Genomic DNA, 21,855 nt, shown 5'->3' on the forward strand with positions numbered 1-21,855 from the left:
GCAACATGAGAAAATATTATTTTACTGAAAGAGTAGTAGATGTTTGGAACAAACTTCCAGCAGATATGGTTGGTAAATCCACAGTAACTGAATTTAAACATGCCTGGGATAAACATATATCCATCCTAATATAAAATACAAGAAATAGTATAAGGGCAGACTAGATGGACCAAGAGGTCTTTTTCTGCCATCAGTCTTCTATGTTTCTATATTAACCAAGCAGAAGACTCTACCTGAGCTGTTCCTTCTGATCTGGACCCAGCACATTTCCTTCCTAAGCGTCTTCCCAGAATTTTCATAATCCTCAGTACCCCTGGCACTTGGTCACAGTTGGTACTCGTGGAGCAGAAGTGATGCAGCAAAGACGTTAACCCTAAGAAGGCTATTTGCCGTTCTTTGGGTAACTCCAACACAGGCTGGACAAGAGAGAGAGAGGAAAATTAATCCATTATAGTATATATGGTATTTTTCAGAGTACAAGACACACTTTTCCCCTCCCCTAAAAGAGTCCAATATCTCAGGGGTTGCCACAAAGAAGAGGGAGTCAGGCTGTTCTCCAAAGCACATCTTAAGAAGATATTAGATAACCATTTGTCTGAAATATGGTAGATTTTCCTGCCTAAGCAGAGGGTTGGACTAGAAGACCTCCAAGGTTGTCGTCTTCTTCTTCTTCTTCCTCCTCCTCCTCCCTCCTCCTCCTCCTCCTCCTCTCTTCTTCTTCTTCTTCTCTCTTCTTCTTCTTCCTCTTCTTCTTCTCCTCTCTTCTTCTTCCTCTTCTTCCTCTTCCTCTTCTTCCTCTTCTTCCTCCACCTCTTCCTCTTCTTCTTCCTCTTCCTCTTCTTCCTCTTCCTCTTCTTCCTCTTCCTCTTCTTCTTCCTCTTCTTCTTCCTTCTCTGCCTCCTGCTCCTCCTCCTCCCCCTCCCGCTTCCCCCTCCTCCTCCTCCTCCCAAAGTGTCAGCATCCTGATTTCCCTCAGATCATTCCTTGGAATGATCCTGGGTTTTTTAGATTAGTCTTTTAGGTGAATAAGGCTGATGCATCTTCACAAGCAGCAGAGGTGGGTTCAGACCAGTTCTATAGAACCGGTAGCAGGAATTTTCCCTCACGTACCAAGCTGGCTGAACAGGGACTGTAAGTGGTGCCACAGGGAGCGTCATCTTGTTTTTTGCTTCTGCATGTGTGCGCCATCTTATTTTTTGCTTCTGCACGTGTTCGCCATCTTGTTTTTTGCTTCTGAATATGTCCGCCATCTTGTTTTTTGCTTCTGCACATGTTCGCCATCTTGTTTTTTGCTTCTGCACGTGTTCGCCATCTTGTTTTTTGCTTCTGCATATGTCCGCCATCTTGTTTTTTGCTTCTGCATATGTCCGCCATCTTGTTTTCTGCTTCTGCATATGTCCGCCATCTTGTCTTTTGCTTCTGCATATGTCCGCCATCTTGTCTTTTGCTTCTGCACATCTCCGCCATCTTGTTTTTTGCTTCTTCATATGTCCGCCATCTTGTTTTTTGCTTCTGCATATGTCCGCCATCTTGTTTTCTGCTTCTGCATATGTCCGCCATCTTGTTTTTTGCTTCTGCACATGTCCGCCATTTTGTCTTTTGCTTCTGCACATGTCCGCCATCTTGTTTTTTGCTTCTGCACATGTGTGCACATTTTTAGCACTGCACATGCATCCGTGCACCCCTGCAACCCGTGAGGAAGCAAACTGGCAGCGAGGTAAGTCAGAACCCACCCCTGACAAGCAGCCACAATCAAGCCATTATCCTTTATTCTGCTTACAGCTAAAGCATCAATCATGCCTGCGGTAGGCTCTGGGATGAAGGCGAGGGATCTCAAGAAACGGTCAATGTGGGTTTCTTCTACTTCTTGCAGAATAATCAGTTTTTTCATCAGGACAACGCAGGCTTCAGTTCCACAATAGGGAAGAGCATCCAACAGAGGCCGCCTGAAAGAAATGTGAGAATGGTAACACTATTGAGATATTTATAGAATGGACAGTTTGCTTGGTTGTTTCAGGAGTAAAATCCAGCAGGTTCTAACAGGTTCTGGAGAACCGTAGTGGTAATTTTGAGCAGTTTAGAGCAGTGTTTCCCAACCTTGGCAACTTGAAGATATTTGGACTTCAACTCCCAGAACTCCCCAACCAGCAAATGCTGGCTGGGGAATTCTGGGAGTTGAAGTCCAAATATCTTCAAGTTGCCAGAGTTGGGAAACACTGGTTTAGAGAACTGGCAAATACTACCTCTGGCTTGCCCCAGTAGTGGGGCCGAGTCTACGGAGAGGGGCGGCATACAAATTTAATTAATAACAACAACAACTAATAATAATAATAATAATAATAATAATAATAATAATAATAATAATAATAATAATAATATAATTATGGGATCATAAGCTCGAAAAAGTGGTCGAAAATGAGCAAGCAAAACTACTGTGGGACTTCCGACTTCAGACTGACCGAATTCTGAAGCATAACACACCAGACATTGTGATCGTGGAGAAAAAGAAAATATGGATCATCGACATCCCAATCCCAGGAGACAGCAGAATTGAGGAGAAGCAGCTAGAGAAATTAGTGAAATACGAAGATCTAAAAATCGAGCTGCAACGACTCTGGCATAAACCAGTGAAAGTGGTCCCAGTGGTACTTGGTACGCTGGGCGCAGGGCCAAAGGATCTCAGTGGACATTTGAAAACCATCGGAATTGACAAAATCTCCATCTGTCAATTGCAAAAGGCTGCTTTACTGGGATCGGCAAACATAATTCGCCGCTACATCACGCAGTCTTAGGTGCTTGGGAAGCGCCCGACTGGTGATGAAATACGAAATCCAGCATAGTGATCTCGTTTGCTGTGTTGTACTGACATAATAATAATAATAATAATAATAATAATAATAATAATAATAATAATAATAATAATAATGGGATTTTGCAGTATCCTTCCCCCAGGAGTATACTGCTTCATAGTGCTTTTACAACAGCGGTTTACAGAATCAGCATATCGCCCCACACAATCTGGGTCTTTCTTTCTTTCTTTCTTTCTTTCTTTTTTTCTTTCTTTCTTTCTTTCTTTCTTTCCTTTCTTCATTCATTCAATTTTTTTAGGCCGCCCTTCTCCTTAGACTCAGGGCGGCTTACAACATGTTAGCAATACCACTTTTTAACAGAGCCAGCATATTGCCACCACAATCCGGGTCCTGATTTTACCCACCTCGTAAGGATGGAAGGCTGAGTCAACCTTGAGCCGGTGGGGAGATTTGAACTGCTGAACTACAGCTAGCAGTTAGCTGAAGTAGCCTGCAGTACTGCCCTCTAACCACTGCGCCACCTCGGCTAAATATAATTCCAGATGATAATGATAATGCTAAATAGATCTCTCAGTAAGAGGCAACCAAATTCCTTTGGGGACCAACAGTCGCCTACTGCTTAGGAGGAAAATTACCTCTGAACATTAGCCTTGGTATAAAGAGCTTAAAAGGACCCATCTAACTCTCTCAGTCTATGCGTCTGAACATATTTGGAAGCGTTCTTGACATGGAGATTAGTTGAATCTCTTCTGCATCTTACTCAAAGGTAGAGTACTTACTTACTTACTTACTTACTTACTTACTTACTTACTTACTTACTTACTTACTTACTTACTTACTTAACAACAGTGGTAAAAACAGCATGTGACAATCCAATAGTAAAACAGCTAAAAACCCTTGTTATAAAAACCAATCATACATACAAACATGCCATGCATAAATTGTAGAAGCCTAGGGGGAAAGAATATCTCAGTTCCCCCATGCCTGACGACAGAGGTGGGTTTTAAGGAGTTTATGAAAGGCAAGAAGGGTGGGGGCTATTCTAATCTCTGGGGGGAGTTGGTTCCAGAGGGTCGGGGCAGCCACAGAGAAGGCTCTTCGCCTGGGTCCCACCAAACGACATTGTTTAGTCGACGGGACCCGGAGAAGACCCACTCTGTGGGACCTAACTGGTCGCTGGGATTCGTGCGGCAGAAGGCGGTCCCGGAGATAATCTGGTCCAGTGCCATGAAGGGCTTTATAGGTCATAACCAACACTTTGAATTGTGACCAGAAACTGATCGGCAACCAATGCAGACTGCGGAGTGTTGGTGTGACATGGGCATATTTGGGAAAGCCCATGATTGCTCTCGCAGCTGCATTCTGCACGATCTGAAGTTTCCGAACACTTTTCAAAGGCAGCCCCATGTAGAGAGCGTTACAGTAGTCGAGCCTCGAGGTGATGAGGGCGTGAGTGACTGTGAGACTATTGCCCTAAGTGTAAACACCCATCTATGTGAAGCAGAGTGATAGAGCTCAATCATAATTAAATGTCCCATGTTGCCTTCTGGGCCCATTTTTAGCCACTTTACCAATGATTTTGACATTTGGAAGAAGGACTCTGCCACAGATCCATCAAGGCATCACTGGAGACCTGTCGAAGTGCAAACACCAAATTCAGGAATGGATCTGTAGGCTGGGGAGAAAAAAAAAGGACCTGTCAATGACTACTTCAGCTTCAACCGCAACAACACAAGAGCACGCAACAGATTCAAACTTAATATTAACCGCTGCAAACTTGACTGTAAAAAGTATGACTTTAACAATCGAGTTGTCGAAGCGTGGAACTCATTGCCAGACTCAGTAGTGTCAACCCCTAACCCCCAACATTTCTCCCTTAGACTCTCCATGATTGACCTCTCCAGGTTCCTAAGAGGTCAGTACGGGGCGTACATAAGTGCACCGTTGTGCCTTTCATCCCTTGTCCAATTGTCTTTCCTTTATCTCATATATCATATATATTTTCTTCCTTTCATATATCTTCTCCTCTACCTTATATTTTTCTTTATACAGTGATACTTCATCTTACGAACTTAATTGGTTCCGGGATGAGGTTTGTAAGGTGAAAAGTTTGTAAGATGAAACAATGTTTCCCATAGGAAACAATGGAAAAGCGATTAATGCATGCAAGTCCAAAACTCACCCCTTTTGCCAGCCGAAGCGCCTGTTTTTGCACTGCTGGGATTCCCCTGAGGCTCCCCTCCATGGGAAACCCCACCTCTGGACTTCCGTGTTTTTGTGATGCTGCGATTTCGCTGAGATTCCCCTCGCTGGGAAACCCACCTCCGGACTTCCATTGCCAGCGAAGCGCCCGTTTTTGCGCTGCTGGGATTCCCCTGCAGCATTGCAAAAACACGGAAGTCCGGAGGTGGTGTTTCCCATGGAGGGGAGCCTCAGGGGAATCCCAGCAGCGCAAAAACGGGCAACAGAAGTCCGGAGGCGGGCATCCCAGTGGCAGCAGCTTGGGTTTCTAAGGTGAAAATAGTTTGGAAGAAGAGGCAAAAAAATCTTAAACCCTGGGTTTGTATCTCGAAAAGTTTGTATGACGAGGAGTTTGTAAGACGAGATATCACTGTATATATTGCCTTATGTCTATTCTCTTCTATGTATTGTGTATTGGACTAAATAAATAAATAAATAAATAAATAAATAAATGAATGAATGAATGAATGAATGAATGAATGAATAAATGAATAAATGAATAAATGAATAAATGAATAAATGAATAAATGAATAAATGAATAAATGAATAAATGAATAAATAAATAAATAAATAAATAAATAAATAAATAAATAAATAAATAAATAAAATTGTTTTTACATTGAAAAGCAATTAGTGTGAAAAAAAATGTCTCCCACTATCAAATTGGATGAAACGCAAGTTCATCGTTCTGGCTAGGGAGGGATTCTAGGCTGGTCTCTCGTTTAATGCCCACCCTGTCAGGTGCAAGAAATAGGGGATCGGGGTTAGATCCAAAATGAGAATAGGTTTATCCCATGCTCCTTCTAAATAAGAATGGGAACTTCTTAGGGTCAAGGTGAATTGGTGGTAGATGTCAACAGAATCCAAGGTAGATTGGACTTAGATCAGTGGTGGGTTTCAAATTTTTTTATTACTGGTTCTGGTGGGCGAAGGATACTGTAAAATCTCCAATCCTCCCTACTCCAACCCTTAGATTATCCATGGTTGACCTATCCAGATTCCTAAGAGGTCAGTAAGGGGCGAGTACAAGTGCACTAGAGTGCCTTCCGTCCCCTGTCCTATTGCTCTCCTATATCTCCTATTCCTTTCTTCTATTCCTATATCTCTTCTTCTATTCTTTCACTGATATGTTTCTATTACTATATCTTCTTTTCTATTATTTCTTAGATATATTTTACTATGAGTATCTCCTCTATAACCTTCATCATGTATTTTACTATGTGTATATAGATATATACCCACTAAAACCGTCATTGTGCATTGGACAAAATAAATAAATAAAATAAATAAAATAAAAATAAGGTTACTGCAAAATCCCCTTTCCCTCCCGATCAGATGGGACTCAGGAGGCAGAGAATAGATGGGGGCAGAATTGGTATTTACCGCTTCTCCGAACTACTCAAAGTTTCCTCTACCGGTTCTCCAGAACCGGTCAGAACCTGATGAATCCCACCTCTGACTTAGATCTCTTGACCCCTCTCCTTGGGCTCAGCTTGGTCATCTTTATGCCTCCAGGTTCTGCCATTCTTCTCCTGCTACTCGATGATACATATTATCAGCCCATTAAAAGGGTAAATAAGGGAACCAATACAAGCTTTATGCATTCTTGTCTTTAAGCTATGTACTACTGATGCTTTTCTAAGCATCACCAATGGGAGAGAAGAAATGAACCCAAAATCTTTTTTCTCCTCCACTCGAAACAGAATACCCTACGAGACTAGACTTTCAATCCTGGGCCTAGAAAGCCTAGAACTAGGAGTGCCTTTCGTCCACTGTCCAATTATCTTTCCTTTCCTTCACCTATCTTATATATTCTCTTCCTTTCATATATCCTCTCCTCTAAGTTCACTTTTACCCTCCTTTATATTATCACATGTCTATTTTTCTTCCTATGTATTTGTATATTGGACAAATGAATGAATAAATAAATAAATAAAATGATCTAAGTATTGCCCACAAGATCATATGCTGCAACGTCCTGCCTGTCGGCGACTACTTCAGCTTCAACCACAACAACACAAGAGCACACAACAGATTTAAACTTAATATTAACCGCTGCAAACTTGACTGTAAAAAATATGACTTCAGTAACCAAGTTGTCGAAGCATGGAACTCATTACTGGACTCCATAGTGTCATCCCCAAACCCCCAACACTTTACCCTTAGATTATCTACGGTTGACCTATCCAGATTCCTAAGAGGTCAGTAAGGGGCGAGTACAAGTGCACTAGAGTGCCTTCCGTCCCCTGTCCTATTGCTCTCCTATATCTCCTATACCTTTCTTCTATTCCTATATCTCTTCTTCTATTCTTTCATTTATATGTTCTATTACTATATCTTCTTTTCTATTCTTTCTTAGATATATTTTACTATGAGTATCTCCTCTATAACCTTCATCATGTATTTTACTATGTGTGTATATATATACCCACTAAAACTCTCATTGTGTATTGGACTAAATAAATAAATAAATAAATAAATAAATAAATAAATAAATAAATAAATAAATAAATAAATAAATAAATAAATAAATAAATAAATAAATAAATAAATAAATAAATAAATAAATAAATAAATAAATAAATAAATAAATAAATAAATAAATAAATAAATAAATAAATAAATAAATAAATAAATAAATCTAACCCACAGGGAGTTCTTTCCCATCTTTCTTTCTTTCTTTCTTTCTTTCTTTCTTTCTTTCTTTCTTTCTTTCTTTCTCTCCCTCCTCTCCCCCTTTCTTTAGCTTCCTCTGTCTCCCTGTCTGCCTCGGAGCCTTTTGCTCAATTCACAGCCCATTATTTAATCAGCATTGACATTCCATCCGATCCCACAATGGGTGGGCAGCGACTCTATAGAGGCTCCCCTGTGAGAGACAAGCATTTCCTCCTTTGCTTTCAATGGGGGGGATGAGTGAGATTCCTCCCAAGCTGCTTTCATTCTTGTTTTGCTTGCCTGAATGGCATGTATAATCTCACCCCCATTTGAAAGCAAAAAAAAATAATAGCAGGGAGACAAGGGACACCATGCTTGGCTAGTAAAGACGGGGTTTCCAAGGCAATCTGGTGGACAATTCCCATAAGCCTCTTCCTAAACAAGAGGATTTTTTTTTTTTAAAGATGCAGATTTGGAGATAAGGAGAGTAAAGTTGGGGCAGGGAATATAACACAGATGGCTAGGCCTATAAGATGCAGTCAACAAAGAATAGAGTAGAGTAGAGTAGGGTAGGGTAGGGTAGAGTAGAGTGCAGAGTATAATAATAATAATAATAATAATAATAATAATAATAATAATAATAATCTATCTACCTATCATCTATCTATCTATCTATCTATCTATCTATCTATCTATCTATCTATCTACCTATCATCTATCTATCTATCTATCTACCTATCATCTATCTATCTATCTATCTATCTACCTATCATCTATCTATCTATCTATCTATCTATCTATCTACCTACCTATCTATCTATCTATCTATCTATCTATCTATCTACCTATCATCTATCTATCTATCTATCTATCTATCTATCTACCTATCTATCTATCTATCTATCTATCTATCATTTATCTATCTATCTATCATTTATCTATCTATCTATCTATCTATCTATCTATCTCTATCTATCTATCTATCTATCTATCTATCTATCTATCTATCTATCTATCTATCTATCTCCTATGCCGCCCAATCCTGAAGGCCACAGGGCTGCTTACAACAGCGGTATAAGTACAATAAGAATAAATACAAAACAGTAAAAGAAGTTGAACAGTTAACTGAGGTTAAAACATAACAAACTAAAAAAACCCCATAAAAGCTATTATAAAAAGAAAACCACACTCATATACATACACGCCATTGTTACAGTTGGCCATCAAGCTGTGAATTTATGGCCCCCAGGCCTGTCGGCAAAGCCAAGTCTTCATAGCTTTGCAAAAGGCCAGCAGGGTGAAAGTTGGTTCCATAGAGCCGGGGCGGCCACAGAGAAGGCCCTCCCCCATGGCCCTGCCAACATGCATTGCTTAGTCGACGGGACCTGGAGGAGGCCAACTCTGTGTGCTCTTATTGGTCTCTGGGAGTTATGCGGCAGGAGATGGTCCCATAATTATTGTTTTTACTGCATCGTTGATTTTAATGTTGTATTTTTATTGCTTTTTTGTTCCTGTTGTATTTATGATTATATATATATAAATGCTCCAGAGCTGTGACCAATTGCGAGAGCAATCATGGGCTTCCCTAAATATGCCCATATCACACCAACACTCCACAGTCTGCATTGGTTGCCGATCAGTTTCCGGTCACAATTCAAAGTGTTGGTTATGACCTATAAAGCCCTTCATGGCACCGGGCCAGATTATCTCAGGGTCCGCCTTCTGCCGCACGAATCCCAGCGACCAGTTAGGTCCCACAGAGTGGGCCTTCTCCGGGTCCCGTCAACTAAACAATGTCGTTTGGCTGGACCCAGGGGAAGAGCCTTCTCTGTGGCGGCCCCGACCCTCTGGAACCAAATCCCCCCAGAGATTAGAATAGGCCCCACCCTCCTTGCCTTTCGTAAGCTCCTCAAAACCCACCTCTGCCATCAGGCATGGGGGAATTAAGATAATCTTTCCCCCTAGGCTTCTACAATTTATGCATGGTATGTTTGTATGTATGATTGGTTTTATAACAAGGGTTTTTAGCTGTTGTAGTATTGGATTTTTACATTCTGTTTTTTGTCACTGTTGTTAGCCGCCTGAGTCCACGGAGAGGGGCGGCATACAAATAAATAAGTAAGTAAGTAAGTAAGTAAGTAAGTAAGTAAGTAAGTAAGTAAGTAAGGAAATAAATAAATAAATAAATAAATAAATAAATAAATAAATAAATAAATAAATAAATAAATTCCATCAAGTACCTCAGTATCCGTGGTAGGTTTCACACAGAGCTTCTGAAGAGCTTTGGCTACTTCTTCTATTGCTTCTTCTTTGGACAGCGCCACCGTTTTCTCTTTTTCATAGAGGAGGCTGCTTTCATAGGTGTCACTAGCGGGTACTAGAGAAATGAAACCAGCATTATATTACAGATGTAGCAAATACACAGAAAGCATTGTTCAAAGATGTTTCTTCCTTAATATGGAACAAACTAACTAACCAACTACCGTATTTTTCAGAGTATAAGGCGCCACCTCTCCCCCGCCCTAAAAGAGTCTGAAAATTTGGGTACATCTTATATTCCGAATGCAGCTTTTTTGAAGCTTTTTTTCCCCAGCCTTAACAAGGTGCTATGAAAGTTTGCAGGATTTTTTTCGTTGCTGTTCCAAATAATTTTTTTTGCCATGCCTAAGTCTTTGCAGACTTGTTTTCATTGCTACTCCCAGCCCTAACCGGGGGATAAAATAATGTGCTGAAGCTGGCCTGATTAAGGATGCTATCCAGATGAATACCTGGTAGGTAGATTTTTTTCCCCTATTTTCATCCCCCAAAACTAAGGTGCATCTTATATTCCGGTGCTTCTTACACTCTGAAAAATATGATAACTAACTAACTAACTAACTAACTAACTAACTAACTAACTAACTAACTAACCAACCAACCAACCAACCAACCAACCAACCAACCAACCAACCAACCAACCAACCAACCAACCAACCAACCAACCAGCTGGCCTGATTAAGGACGCTATCCAGATGAATACCTGGTAGGTAGATTTTTTCCCTATTTTCATCCCCCAAAACGAAGGTGCATCTTATATTCCAGTGCTTCTTACACTCTGAAAAATATGATAACTAACTAACTAACTAACTAACTAACTAACTAACCAACCAACCAACCAACCAACCAACCAACCAACCGATTAACTAATCAACTAATCAACTAATTAACTAGTTAACTAACTAATCAACTAATCAACTAACTAACTAACTAACTAACTAACTGATTAACTGATTAACTGATTAACTGATTAACTACTGTTCCCGCCTACTGACCTACCTGCCTACCTACCTGCCTACCTACCTACGTATGTATGTACCTACCTACCTACCTACATACATACATAAATACATTTTTCTTCCTTAGTGAATGGAAGAGTCAATGTTCCAAATAATATGTCCCAGAATGAAAAATTCAAGGTTTTCACATATCATCATTATCTCTTTATTAGGAACATATCAAATTGGCAACGTCTTGGTGTTATTCTGGATCTGACCTCACTCTGGAATTACACCCAATAAAAGCAAAACTTTGAAACTCCCTCCCATGGGCACAATCTCCAATCAGCTCGCAGTCCATTGCTCAATGACTTCAAACTCTACCTTCAGTCAGCTGCAAGTACCTTCTCAGTTCCCACGGGAAAGATTGCCAGCTAGTCATAATACCCCCCCCCCACCTTATCTTCACAACCCTTGTTTCTACTGGTAGAATGTGGCGAGCTTGAAGAATGTTAAATAAATCTAAGAAAAGAATAGGTGGAGACTACAATAAAATATGTCTACACATGTGTCAGCTTCAGGGTTGACAGGAAGTACCAAAGTTTTGACAGGAAGTACCAAAGTTTTGACAGGAAGTACCAAAGTTTTGACAGGAAGTACCAAAGTTTTGAAGGAAGTAACAAACCAAACCTATTTTATTTTGGGATCCAAGGAGAAGCAACATCTGCTAACCACTGTTCAGAAGCAGGTGAATTAACGCATGGTTCTTTGGCTCTATCCAATAGTAGGGTTGGCCATGCAACAGTCATCCCATTAATTTGTTCTTGCTTGGAGACATCAACCAACCTTTTTCCTGGGATATATTATGAGCTTCAGTTCGGAGGAGCTTCCAGTCTGCCCGAGTTTGCATTTTCGCTCCACTGCCCTTCCTTGCTGGAGGTGTAACAAGGTGGGACTCTATACATTTGATTTCCGCGAGGATTCCTTTCTCCTCGAATCTCTGGACACATTCAAGTTTGGAAGACAGAAGCTGTTCCTGGGAGTGAAGAAGATGGACGTGATCTAATGCAGGGTTCACCAATCTTGGCCACTTTAAGACTTGCGGACTTCAACTCCCAGAATTCCTCAGCGAGCAAAGCTGGCTGAGGTATTCTGGGAGTTGAAGTCTGAAAGTCTTAAATTTGCTAAGGTTGGAGACCCCTGATCTAATGGATCAGTCGTGACGGTCTAATCAAAGCCATTTTAGACATAATAAAACGGAAGCCATAATTATTGTTCATTTAGTGATGCTATTTCTAACTGGCATCATAGATGCTAAACATCACCCCCCCCACACACACACACTTAAAGCCAGGGTGGCGCAGCAGGTAGAGTGCTATACTGCAGGCCACTGAAGCTGACTATAGATCTGAAGGTCAGCGGTTCAAATCTCATCACCGGCTCAAGGTTGAAATGAGGACCCGGATTGTGGGGGCAATAGCCTGGCTCTGTTAAAAAGTGCTATTGCTAACATGTTGTAAGCCGCCCTGAGTCTAAGGAGAAGGGCGGCATAAAAATCGAATAAATAAATAAATAAATAGATAAATAAACAGATAAATAAATAAATAAATAAATAAATAAATAAATAAAAAGAAAATTGCAAGTTACCGATGCATTGGGAAGAGTCACAGATTTCAGAGAAGTCGATCCAGAAAAATGGTGAGAACACAAGTTGAAATCTTTCGTCTTCAGAAGGACCGAACCTTTTGGTTGGTACCGAGTGGGACATTTCCCCGAAATATCCACCTGAAGTCACAATAGATAAAACAAGAATAAAAAGGATCAAATAGTCCCTGTAAGGGACCTTGGAGGTCTTCTAGTCCAGCCCCCTGATCAGGCAGAAGTCCCTGTACCACTTCAAACAAGTGATTGTCCACTATTGTTTTCTTTTGTAAGCAAAACAAAGTCAGGATTATTGTCCTTAAGTTACCCAAAATGTAACTAATAATGTTGGGATGTTGCATTGGTTTGTCCACTCGGTTCCCTCCCCTTTCTAATTTTTTTTTAGAAGTTGAGATATAAAAAGTGACAACAATGGGACATAGGAGCAGTGAAGGGCTGAAAAATTGTTTACTACCATACTGTGGGTGTGGCTTATCTTGTGGGTGTGGCTTGCCAGCCATGTGACCAGGTGGGAGTGGCTTGGTGATCATGTGACATGGGGTGGTTTAAAGTTCATGTGACTGGCTTAAAGATGGCCAACTTGATGTCACCCATGTCAAGGGGTTGAGTTAGGGTTAGGGTGCCTAGCCTCTCCCCGCCTCAAAAAGATACAAAAAGATTACTATTACAGAACCTCCAAAATATACTACTTAATTCTATGTATATATGCCACATGTGTACATCCATATTACGCACAGGCTTACAAAAATATACATTATCTACTATATAAACTGACTGTATGTGTATGTACCCATACAAACACGCACGCACAGCTCTTCTAAAATTATACATAGTCAATCTCATTTACTGTGATCGGAAAGACATACCTAGAGCCCAGAAGGGACCGTACCCATAGGAGCCCATCACTGCATAAGAGTATGGGGTTACTAATATCACATTGTACAGCCTCTATGAATGGGCTAAACTCAGCATTATGTTCTAAACAGCTTCACCTCTTCCACACTGTTGTTGGCAGCAGCTCCCAACGATGATGTCTGGAAACCACTCAAGATACCCCGTTTGATGTTTAGGGACCAAATTGACTCATTCTTCTGGGGAAAGATCTTCAGAACTTTCCCGTTGTGGAAACAAAACCACAGTGGGTATTGCTCCAAAGTTTTCCTAGAAGACAATAAGATTTCTTTCGTTGTTTATTATTATTATTATTATTATTATTATTATTATTATTATTATTATTATTATTATTATTATAAGCTAAGGAAATGTGAGCACATTATGTGAAGACCTAGCTCCCTGGCGAAGTCTACAATGCTGGAGAAAGAAAGAAGAAATCCCAGCGGCCGGTTAGGTCCCAGAGTTGGCCTTCTCCAGGTCCCGTCAACCAGACAATGCCATTTGGCGGGGCCTAGGGGAAGAGCCTTCTCTGTGGAGGCCCCGGCTCTCTGGAATCAGCTCCCTCCAGAGATTCGTACTGCCTCCACCCTCCTCGCCTTCTGCAAGAGCGTTAAGACTCACCTATGTCGCCAGGCCTGTTACAGTGTGCCTTTCAGTGTGCCACCATTTGATTTCAAGACTTTGGCCTGCCACATATTATGCATTAGACTGTATTCGTTATGTGGGAATTTGGGAGAGACTGCGGCATGAGGGAAGTAGAAATGTACCCATAACAAATTTCTTCTAGATTCTCAAGGCCATCCTTTGTCCGACACCTGCCCGGAAGTTGGTGGGAGTAATGGACACGTTGGCATGAAGGAGCCTGGTCAACGTGATGAACTTGTGGGTGTGGGAACAAGGGAATGAACTTTGAACCGGGTATAATTATCCATCAGATATATAAAAGTAAGAAAAACAATATTGCTAAAATAATAACTTGTTGAAGGTATATAATGAAGTAGATGATTTGAATTGATTGAAATATAGTAATATTGATTGAAATAAGGCTGTAAAAAGCAGAACAAATGAGTATATAAAATTAATAACCAGAACAAATTCTTTATACCGACTGTAACAGCCGTAAGAAAGTTCTTTTTTTTTAGAGATAGTGTGTTTAATGGACTGAAATATTTTAATTTAAATATTCCTTTTCTATTTTTTCTTTTGTTTGTTTTGTAGATGTGTTTATGTTAATGTTTGTTTGTATGTTATATTTATGAATATTTTTGTGTATTGTTCTTTTTTAATATATATTTCAATTAAAAAATTTTTTTGGTGGCCTTAGATTCGGGTTTATCATAGATGTGTCAACATGGTTCTGCTAATAAATTGAAACTTTGATGAATGCTATGCCTCGGACTCTGATTTAATTTTGGATGCTATTTGTAACCCTAACAGTGGCTTTGGAAGATCTGAAGGACCAGGTCAGAGACAGATGGCTATGGAGAAAAACTAGCTAGGTGGCCTTTAAGAGTTGATATCAATTTGTACATAATCAATCATCAATTAATTAATCAATGCAAAGTTGTAGTTCTCTACAAAAGGCTGATATACTGGGTAAGATGGAAAGAAAGGGAAAAGGTCAACCAGCAGCAAGATGGGCAGACTTAGTTATAGTGGTGATGGGGGCTCAATGGGAAGGCTGGAATCCCAAAGTAGCACTTTCCTTAGTACATTTTCCCCCATCTTGTTCAAAGATTGTTTTTTGAACCCAGAACTGTTTTACCTTAAACTGTCATTTTCATTCATCAACTTCACCTCGGATTCAAAGATGGTTTTGATCTGTACTCCTTGCAACTGGAGACAAGAAGATATGACAACACAACATAACTCTCAAAGCTGATGATAGATAGATAAATGATAGATAGATAGATGATAGATAGATAGATACATGATAGATAGATAGATGATAGATAGATAGATAGAAAGAAAGAAAGAAAGAAAGGTAGATAGATAGATAGATAGGTAGGTAGGTAGGTAGGTAGGTAGATGATAGATAGACAGACGATAAATGACCTAGGATAGATGGAAGAGATAAGAGAGAAGAGAAGAGAAGGGAGGGGAGAGGAGAGAAGAGGAGAGGAAAAGGAGAGGAGAGGAGAGAAGGGAGGGGAGAGGAGAGGAGAGGAGAGAAGAGAAGAGAGAACCTAGGATGAAGGAATGGATGGGTGGCTGGGTAGATGGACAAATAGACAGACAGATGGAAGTAGTGGAATATGAGGAATAGAGTTCATAGAACAATTTCTGAGTCAAACATGAATCCAAAGAAGATTTGCTCTTAATGAATGACTATTTCAGAGTTTTAAATACACACACATACACCTGCCCTGCCCCCATTGCTTTTATTTCCAGGGAAGAAAACTAATGCTCCCTCGAATGATTCAATCCACCTGAATGCCCTACTCACTTTTAAAATTCGATGACAATTTGCCAATACTTCGACCACAACTGTACTTTCTAGGGTGATGCCACTTCTCTGGTAGGCTTTTCCTTGGAGGAATGTAGTGGTAGATGTTGAGTAGCTATAGCTGAACCTGGATCCCACAGGAATAGTTGGGGTGCTCATACCTGTGAAAGCAAAGAAAGGTTTTGAGATAGTGTCTTGGTGGCGCCCAACTGTTTAAAACAGCTTTGGATGAAATCATTTAGGTGGATGCAATAAATTAGTCCATATGTTGGAATTCATTGTTCGAATATAGTTGGCAGTGTTCACAGGTTTGGATCTATGGTATATAATCTATACTATTTTGTTCTAAGTAGAGTTTCCTGTTTCTTGTTACAGTAAAATAGTTAAGCAGTAAAGCACATGGTGACTGTACTCTGTAGTGCTACATATAAACAGAATTTATAACACTATATGATCAGGTAGAAACATAGAAACATAGAAGACTGACGGCAGAAAAAGACCTCATGGTTCATCTAGTCTGCCCTTATATTATTTCCTGTATTTTATCTTACAATGGATATATGTTTATCCCAGGCATGTTTAAATTCAGTTACTGTACTGTGGATTTATCAACCACGTCTGCTGGAAGTTTGTTCCAAGGATCTACTACTCTTTCAGTAAAATAATATTTTCTCATTTTGCTTTTGATCTTTCCCCCAACTAACTTCAGATTGTGTCCCCTTGTTCTTGTGTTCACTTTCCTATTAAAAACACTTCCCTCCTGAACCTTATTTAACCCTTTAACATATTTAAATGTTTCGATCATGTCCCCCCTTTTCCTTCTGTCCTCCAGACTATACAGATTGAGTTCATGAAGTCTTTCCTGATACGTTTTATGCTTAAGACCTTCCACCATTCTTGTAGCCCGTCTTTGGACCCCGTTCAATTTTGTCAATATCTTCTTGTAGGTGAGGTCTCCAGAACTGAACACAGTACTCCAAATGTGGTCTCACCAGCGCTCTATATAAGGTGATCACAATCTCCCTCTTCCTGCTTGTTATACCTCTAACTATGCAGCCAAGCATCCTACTTGCTTTTCCTACCGCCCGACCACACTTAGAGGTATTAGAGAATATTATATAGAGAGCTTTTCCAACTCTTCCTGAAGATGGTAACTATGGAGTTGCACTCAAAGCTCCATCCATTTCTATTGTATTATTAATTTCCAAATATTTCAATATAAGTTTTGGAAGGGTTATTAGAGTACACTGCCTTAGGAGTATAAATACCAATAGGAATATGATGTTCTGATCTTTTGGAGGCAAATAAGATATCCCACATTCCTGAAATCTCATTTTATGAAGTCCTTAGTTGAGCTATCAACACAGAAGAAGAAAACAGACAGGGTGCTCACCAAAGGTTTGCATTGGTCCCATCCATTTCTTTCTTCAAACCAACCTATCATGGTTCAAACCCATCATATCTCAAGATGTTTAACATGTTTTAATGCTTCTATGTTTCAACTAAAGGTTTAGTTCTTAAACGGACAGCATATTATATATATATTCAGATTATGTTCGGGATATAAGACACACAATTTTACCCCCCCAAAAGAGGGTGAAAACCTGGGTGCGTCTTATACACTGAATGTAGCCCCACCCAGCCATCCCCAAATAGTAATTTACCTCCTTGCAGCAAACAGAAGCAGAGCCTGATTAGCAGTGGCCACTTATCTGCCTCCCAACACTCAGCTGATTCATTGAAGTTGCCAGCTGCTAAAATGAAAGTGAAACTAAAGCTGCAGGGAGGCAAATGCTGCAGGGAGAAGCAAAGGCTGAAACTGGCTGTTTGTTTTTTGCTGTAAGTCAATAACTATAAATGTCTATAGAATGTTCAAATTATTAGACTTATTTTTCAGATTGCTTTATTATTGTCCTAGACAACATAACTGTCTAGTGTCACTGTTACATTGTTTTTATTATTGCTGTGAGCTGCCCCGAGTCTTCGGAGAGGGGCGGCATACAAATCTAATAAATTATTATTATTAAAAATTATTATTAACAAATTGAAGAAGCTTTTTAAAATAAATGCTTGATCTGAAGAGGCCCAGTGCTATTGTATCTTCTTTTAAATAGCAGAGAATACTTCCAGAAAGCCACATCAACTTTAAAGATCTGTAAAAGTATAATCTGAAATGTCCTGTTTTAGTGCTTAGTATTAATATTAAGTACAGTGGTACCTCTACTTAAGAAGTTAATTCGTTCCGTGACCAGGTTCTTAAGTAGAAAGGTTTGTAAGTAGAAGCAATTTTTCCCATAGGAATAACATAGCAAATAATGCATGCAAACCCATAAGGAAAGAAAAAAAAGCTCAGAATTTGGGTGGGAGGAGGAGGAGGAAGAAGAGGAGGAGGACAGTCACTGCCTAGAGCGAAGGGAGCGTTTCTTTTCTCTGGGCGCTGGCAGAGGTTTATTCCCTCTCCAAGCGCCCAGAGAAAGGAAAATGCTTTGTTCGCTCTGGACTGCCAAAGCCTCCTTAAGCACCACCAAAAGGCTCCTCTGGTGGCCCAGAAAAGCCCGAGAGGGCCAGGTTTAAAGGGGGAATGGCAGGAAACTGGCCGGGCCTTTGTGCCGCTTTCATATTTCCTGGGAAATTTTTCTGGGCTCAAGTTCTTAAGTAAAAAATGGTTCTTAAGAAGAGGCAAAAAAATCTTGAACACCCGGTTCTTATCTAGAAAAGTTCTTAAGTAGAGGCGTTCTTAGGTAGAGGTACCACTGTATTAGTATTAAGATAAGACAGTTGAGTTTAACCCTGACTTAGTCATGTTTGGAGTAGAGCTATTTAAATAATTAGGAGCAATAAGTGTGATTACATTTAAGAAAACTTTCTGGCATTAATATACTACCATATTGTACATTTCTCCAATTCTTTGCTATTTCCATGTGTCAGGCTCACATGCCCAGAAATATAGAGCAAACAGTGTATATCAACTATGCTGTTTATTTATTTTTATTTATTTATTCATTTGTCCAATACACAAATACATAGGAAGAAAAATAGACATGTGATAATATAAAAGAGGGTGAAAGTGAACTTAGAGGAGAGGATATATGAAAGGAAGAGAATATATAAGATAGGTGAAAGAAAGGAAAGACAATTGGACAGGGGACGAAAGGCACTCCAGTGCACTTATGTACGCCCCTTACTGGCCTCTTAGGAACCTGGACAGGTCAATCGTGGAAAGTCTGGGGGAGAAGTGTTGGGAGTTAGGGGTTGACACAATTGAGTCCGGTAATGAGTTCCACGCTTCGATAACTCGATTGTTGAAATCATATTTTTTACAGTCAAGTTTGGCGCGGTTTGTATTAAGTTTGAATCTGTTGCGTGCTCTTGTGTTGTTGCGGTTGAAGCTGAAGTAGTCATTGACTGGTAGGACGTTGCAAATCGTTAGGAGGCAGAGCCCTTTTTTCCTCGTTTTCCTCCCCCAAAACTAAGGTGCATCTTATACTTCGGTGCGTCTTATACTCCGAAAAATACGGTAACCCGCGAATGGGCATGGAAAGGGCTGAGCAGATGAATATCCCTTATACTTGGGTGTTTTCTTACTAAGAATCTGCTTCTTCATCTTACGTGCACCCTGAGACAAACAAGAGTATCTGTGCCTGAAATTTTCTGGCTCTCCCGCGACGACAAACCGACAGCAACTGTCGGAAAAGCATTTGCATGAAAGCCAGGGTGGTTCTGCCTCGGCTGTTTTGTTTATCGTAGGTCTAGGAAAACATTCAAGGATCAACACAACGTTTGCAGAAAGTCGTGTCGGTTGTCTTGGAAACCTCCCCGTTTATGCAAGGACGGGATGAATGGATGCAGGAGTGGGCGAAACAGTTCAGTTTTGAGAACAAGCGTAGCAGAACTGGCTCCCAAAGAATGAAGACCTCAACCACTTGTCTGATGAACCTTGGATGGGATCCAGGGCCTCACTTCCACTCTAAATATATCATCAGGTGGAGGGCTTCACATCAGGAAACTAGAGTTTATGGGAATGTTAGGTACTCGGTGTGAGCACTGTTTAGGGGAACTTGAATGGTTACGGAGGCATAGAGGTCCGAGGTTTTCCCCAAGATTCTATTTATTTTTATTTATTTATTATTATTTTATTTATTGGATTTGTATGCCGCCCCTCTCCGTAGACTCGGGGCGGCTAACAACAGTAGTAAACAGCATATGACAATCCAATATAAAGTTAAAAACCCTTATTATAAAACCAAACATACATACAGACATACCATGCATAAAATTGTAAAGGCCTAGGGGGAAAGAGTATCTCAGTTCCCCCATGCCTGGCGGCAGAGGTGGGTTTTAAGCAGCTTACGAAAGGCAAGGAGGGTGGGGGCAATTCTAATCTCTGGGGGGGAGTTGGTTCCAGAGGGCCAGGGCTGCCACAGAGAAGGCTCTTCCCCTGGGTCCCGCCAAGCGACACTGTTTATTTTATTTTACTTTTTTTATTTAGTTTGTAAAACATGTATGAGATAACAGGTATAAGCATAAACACGGACATGTGCACATGAAATGATTACAAATAAATGGGGACAGTAGGACAGGGATGGTAGCTATGATGGGCTCCTACGGATACGGTCAGGTATGCAAAACTGGTAGAAAAAAATTGATTTCCCCCCCCCTTTTCCCCCCTTCTGGGCTCTGGGAATGTTTTGCCTATCACAGTAAATGAGGTTGAATGTGTATAATTTTAGAACAGTGTGTATGTGTGTGTGTGTGTGCGTGTGTGTACATACACTTTATGTAGCAGATAATGTATATTTTTGTGTGCCTGTGTGTAATATGTATGTACACATATGGTATATATACATAGAATTAAATAGTATATTTTGGATGTTCAATAATAGTAAATAGATAGGGAAATTATATCCCTGTGAGGCGAGGAGAGGCCAGGCACCTTAACCCTTGACATGAGTGACATCAATTTGGCCAACTTTATGCCAGTCACATGACATTTAAGCCACCTCGGTCACATGATCGTCAAGCCACTCCCACCTGGTCACATGGCCAGCAAGCCACACCCACAAAATGAATGTCATGTATGAATGTTGTCTAAATGGGCATGATTTGTTTTTTAATAAAATTGGGGATTATAGATAAGTATATTTAGTTTTAATTTAATTGGATTTTTCTATTTATTTTTTATTTATTCATTTGTCCAATACACAAATACATAGGAAGAAAATAGACATGTGGTAATATATATAAGGGTAAAAGTGAACTTAGGGGAGAGGATATATGAAAGGAAGAGAATATATATGATAGGTGAAAGAAAGGAAAGACAATTGGACAGGGGACGAAAGGCACACCAGTGCACTTATGTACGCCCCTTACTGGCCTCTTAGGAACCTGGAGAGGTCAATCGTGGAGAGTCTAAGGGAGAAGTGTTGGGGGTTAGGGGTTGACACAATTGAGTCCGGTAATGAGTTCCACGCTTCGATAACTCGATTGTTGAAATCATATTTTTTACAGTCAAGTTTGGAGCGGTTCGTATTAAGTTTGAATCTGTTGCGATTTAGGTTACTATTGTGTATTGTTTTCTTTTTATATGTTTTAAGCCCCCCGGGATCCTCAGAGAGGGGTGGCATATCAATCAATCAATCAATCAATCAATCAATCAATTACATATTTTGTTCCCATCCAGATATTCTCCTGATTCCATCCCATTTCTGCATTCCGGCAAGCCTCTTGGTTACCTATCCCAAAATATAAATTCTCTCTGGATGCTAAAGGAGTTATTAAGTTATTAAGTTTTGTGCAAAATTCATAGGGAACGAACTGGGGAAAAGCTAAACCCTGGTTTGTGTGTTTCTTCCAGGAGACACAATTAAGAGCCTTTGGATTAAGAGCCAGTTT

General features: G+C 40.2%; 1 protein-coding gene across 1 annotated transcript in view; it reads right to left on the reverse strand.

The window, feature by feature from the left end:
- LOC139171800 (uncharacterized) overlaps positions 1-21,855 on the reverse strand; it is a 124,489-nt gene that overhangs the window by 99,330 nt on the left and 3,304 nt on the right. Inside the window, exons 2-8 of the mRNA XM_070760233.1 lie at positions 15,964-16,124; positions 15,283-15,353; positions 13,678-13,784; positions 9,948-10,084; positions 4,382-4,485; positions 1,781-1,946; positions 234-416 (exon numbers count right to left, since the gene is read on the reverse strand). Coding sequence (XP_070616334.1) covers positions 234-416; positions 1,781-1,946; positions 4,382-4,485; positions 9,948-10,084; positions 13,678-13,784; positions 15,283-15,353; positions 15,964-16,124 — 929 coding nt within the window. The remainder of the gene's footprint in view (positions 1-233; positions 417-1,780; positions 1,947-4,381; positions 4,486-9,947; positions 10,085-13,677; positions 13,785-15,282; positions 15,354-15,963; positions 16,125-21,855) is intronic.

Source organism: Erythrolamprus reginae, chromosome 9 (assembly GCF_031021105.1).
Source record: "Erythrolamprus reginae isolate rEryReg1 chromosome 9, rEryReg1.hap1, whole genome shotgun sequence".
Taxonomy (NCBI): domain Eukaryota; kingdom Metazoa; phylum Chordata; class Lepidosauria; order Squamata; family Dipsadidae; genus Erythrolamprus; species Erythrolamprus reginae.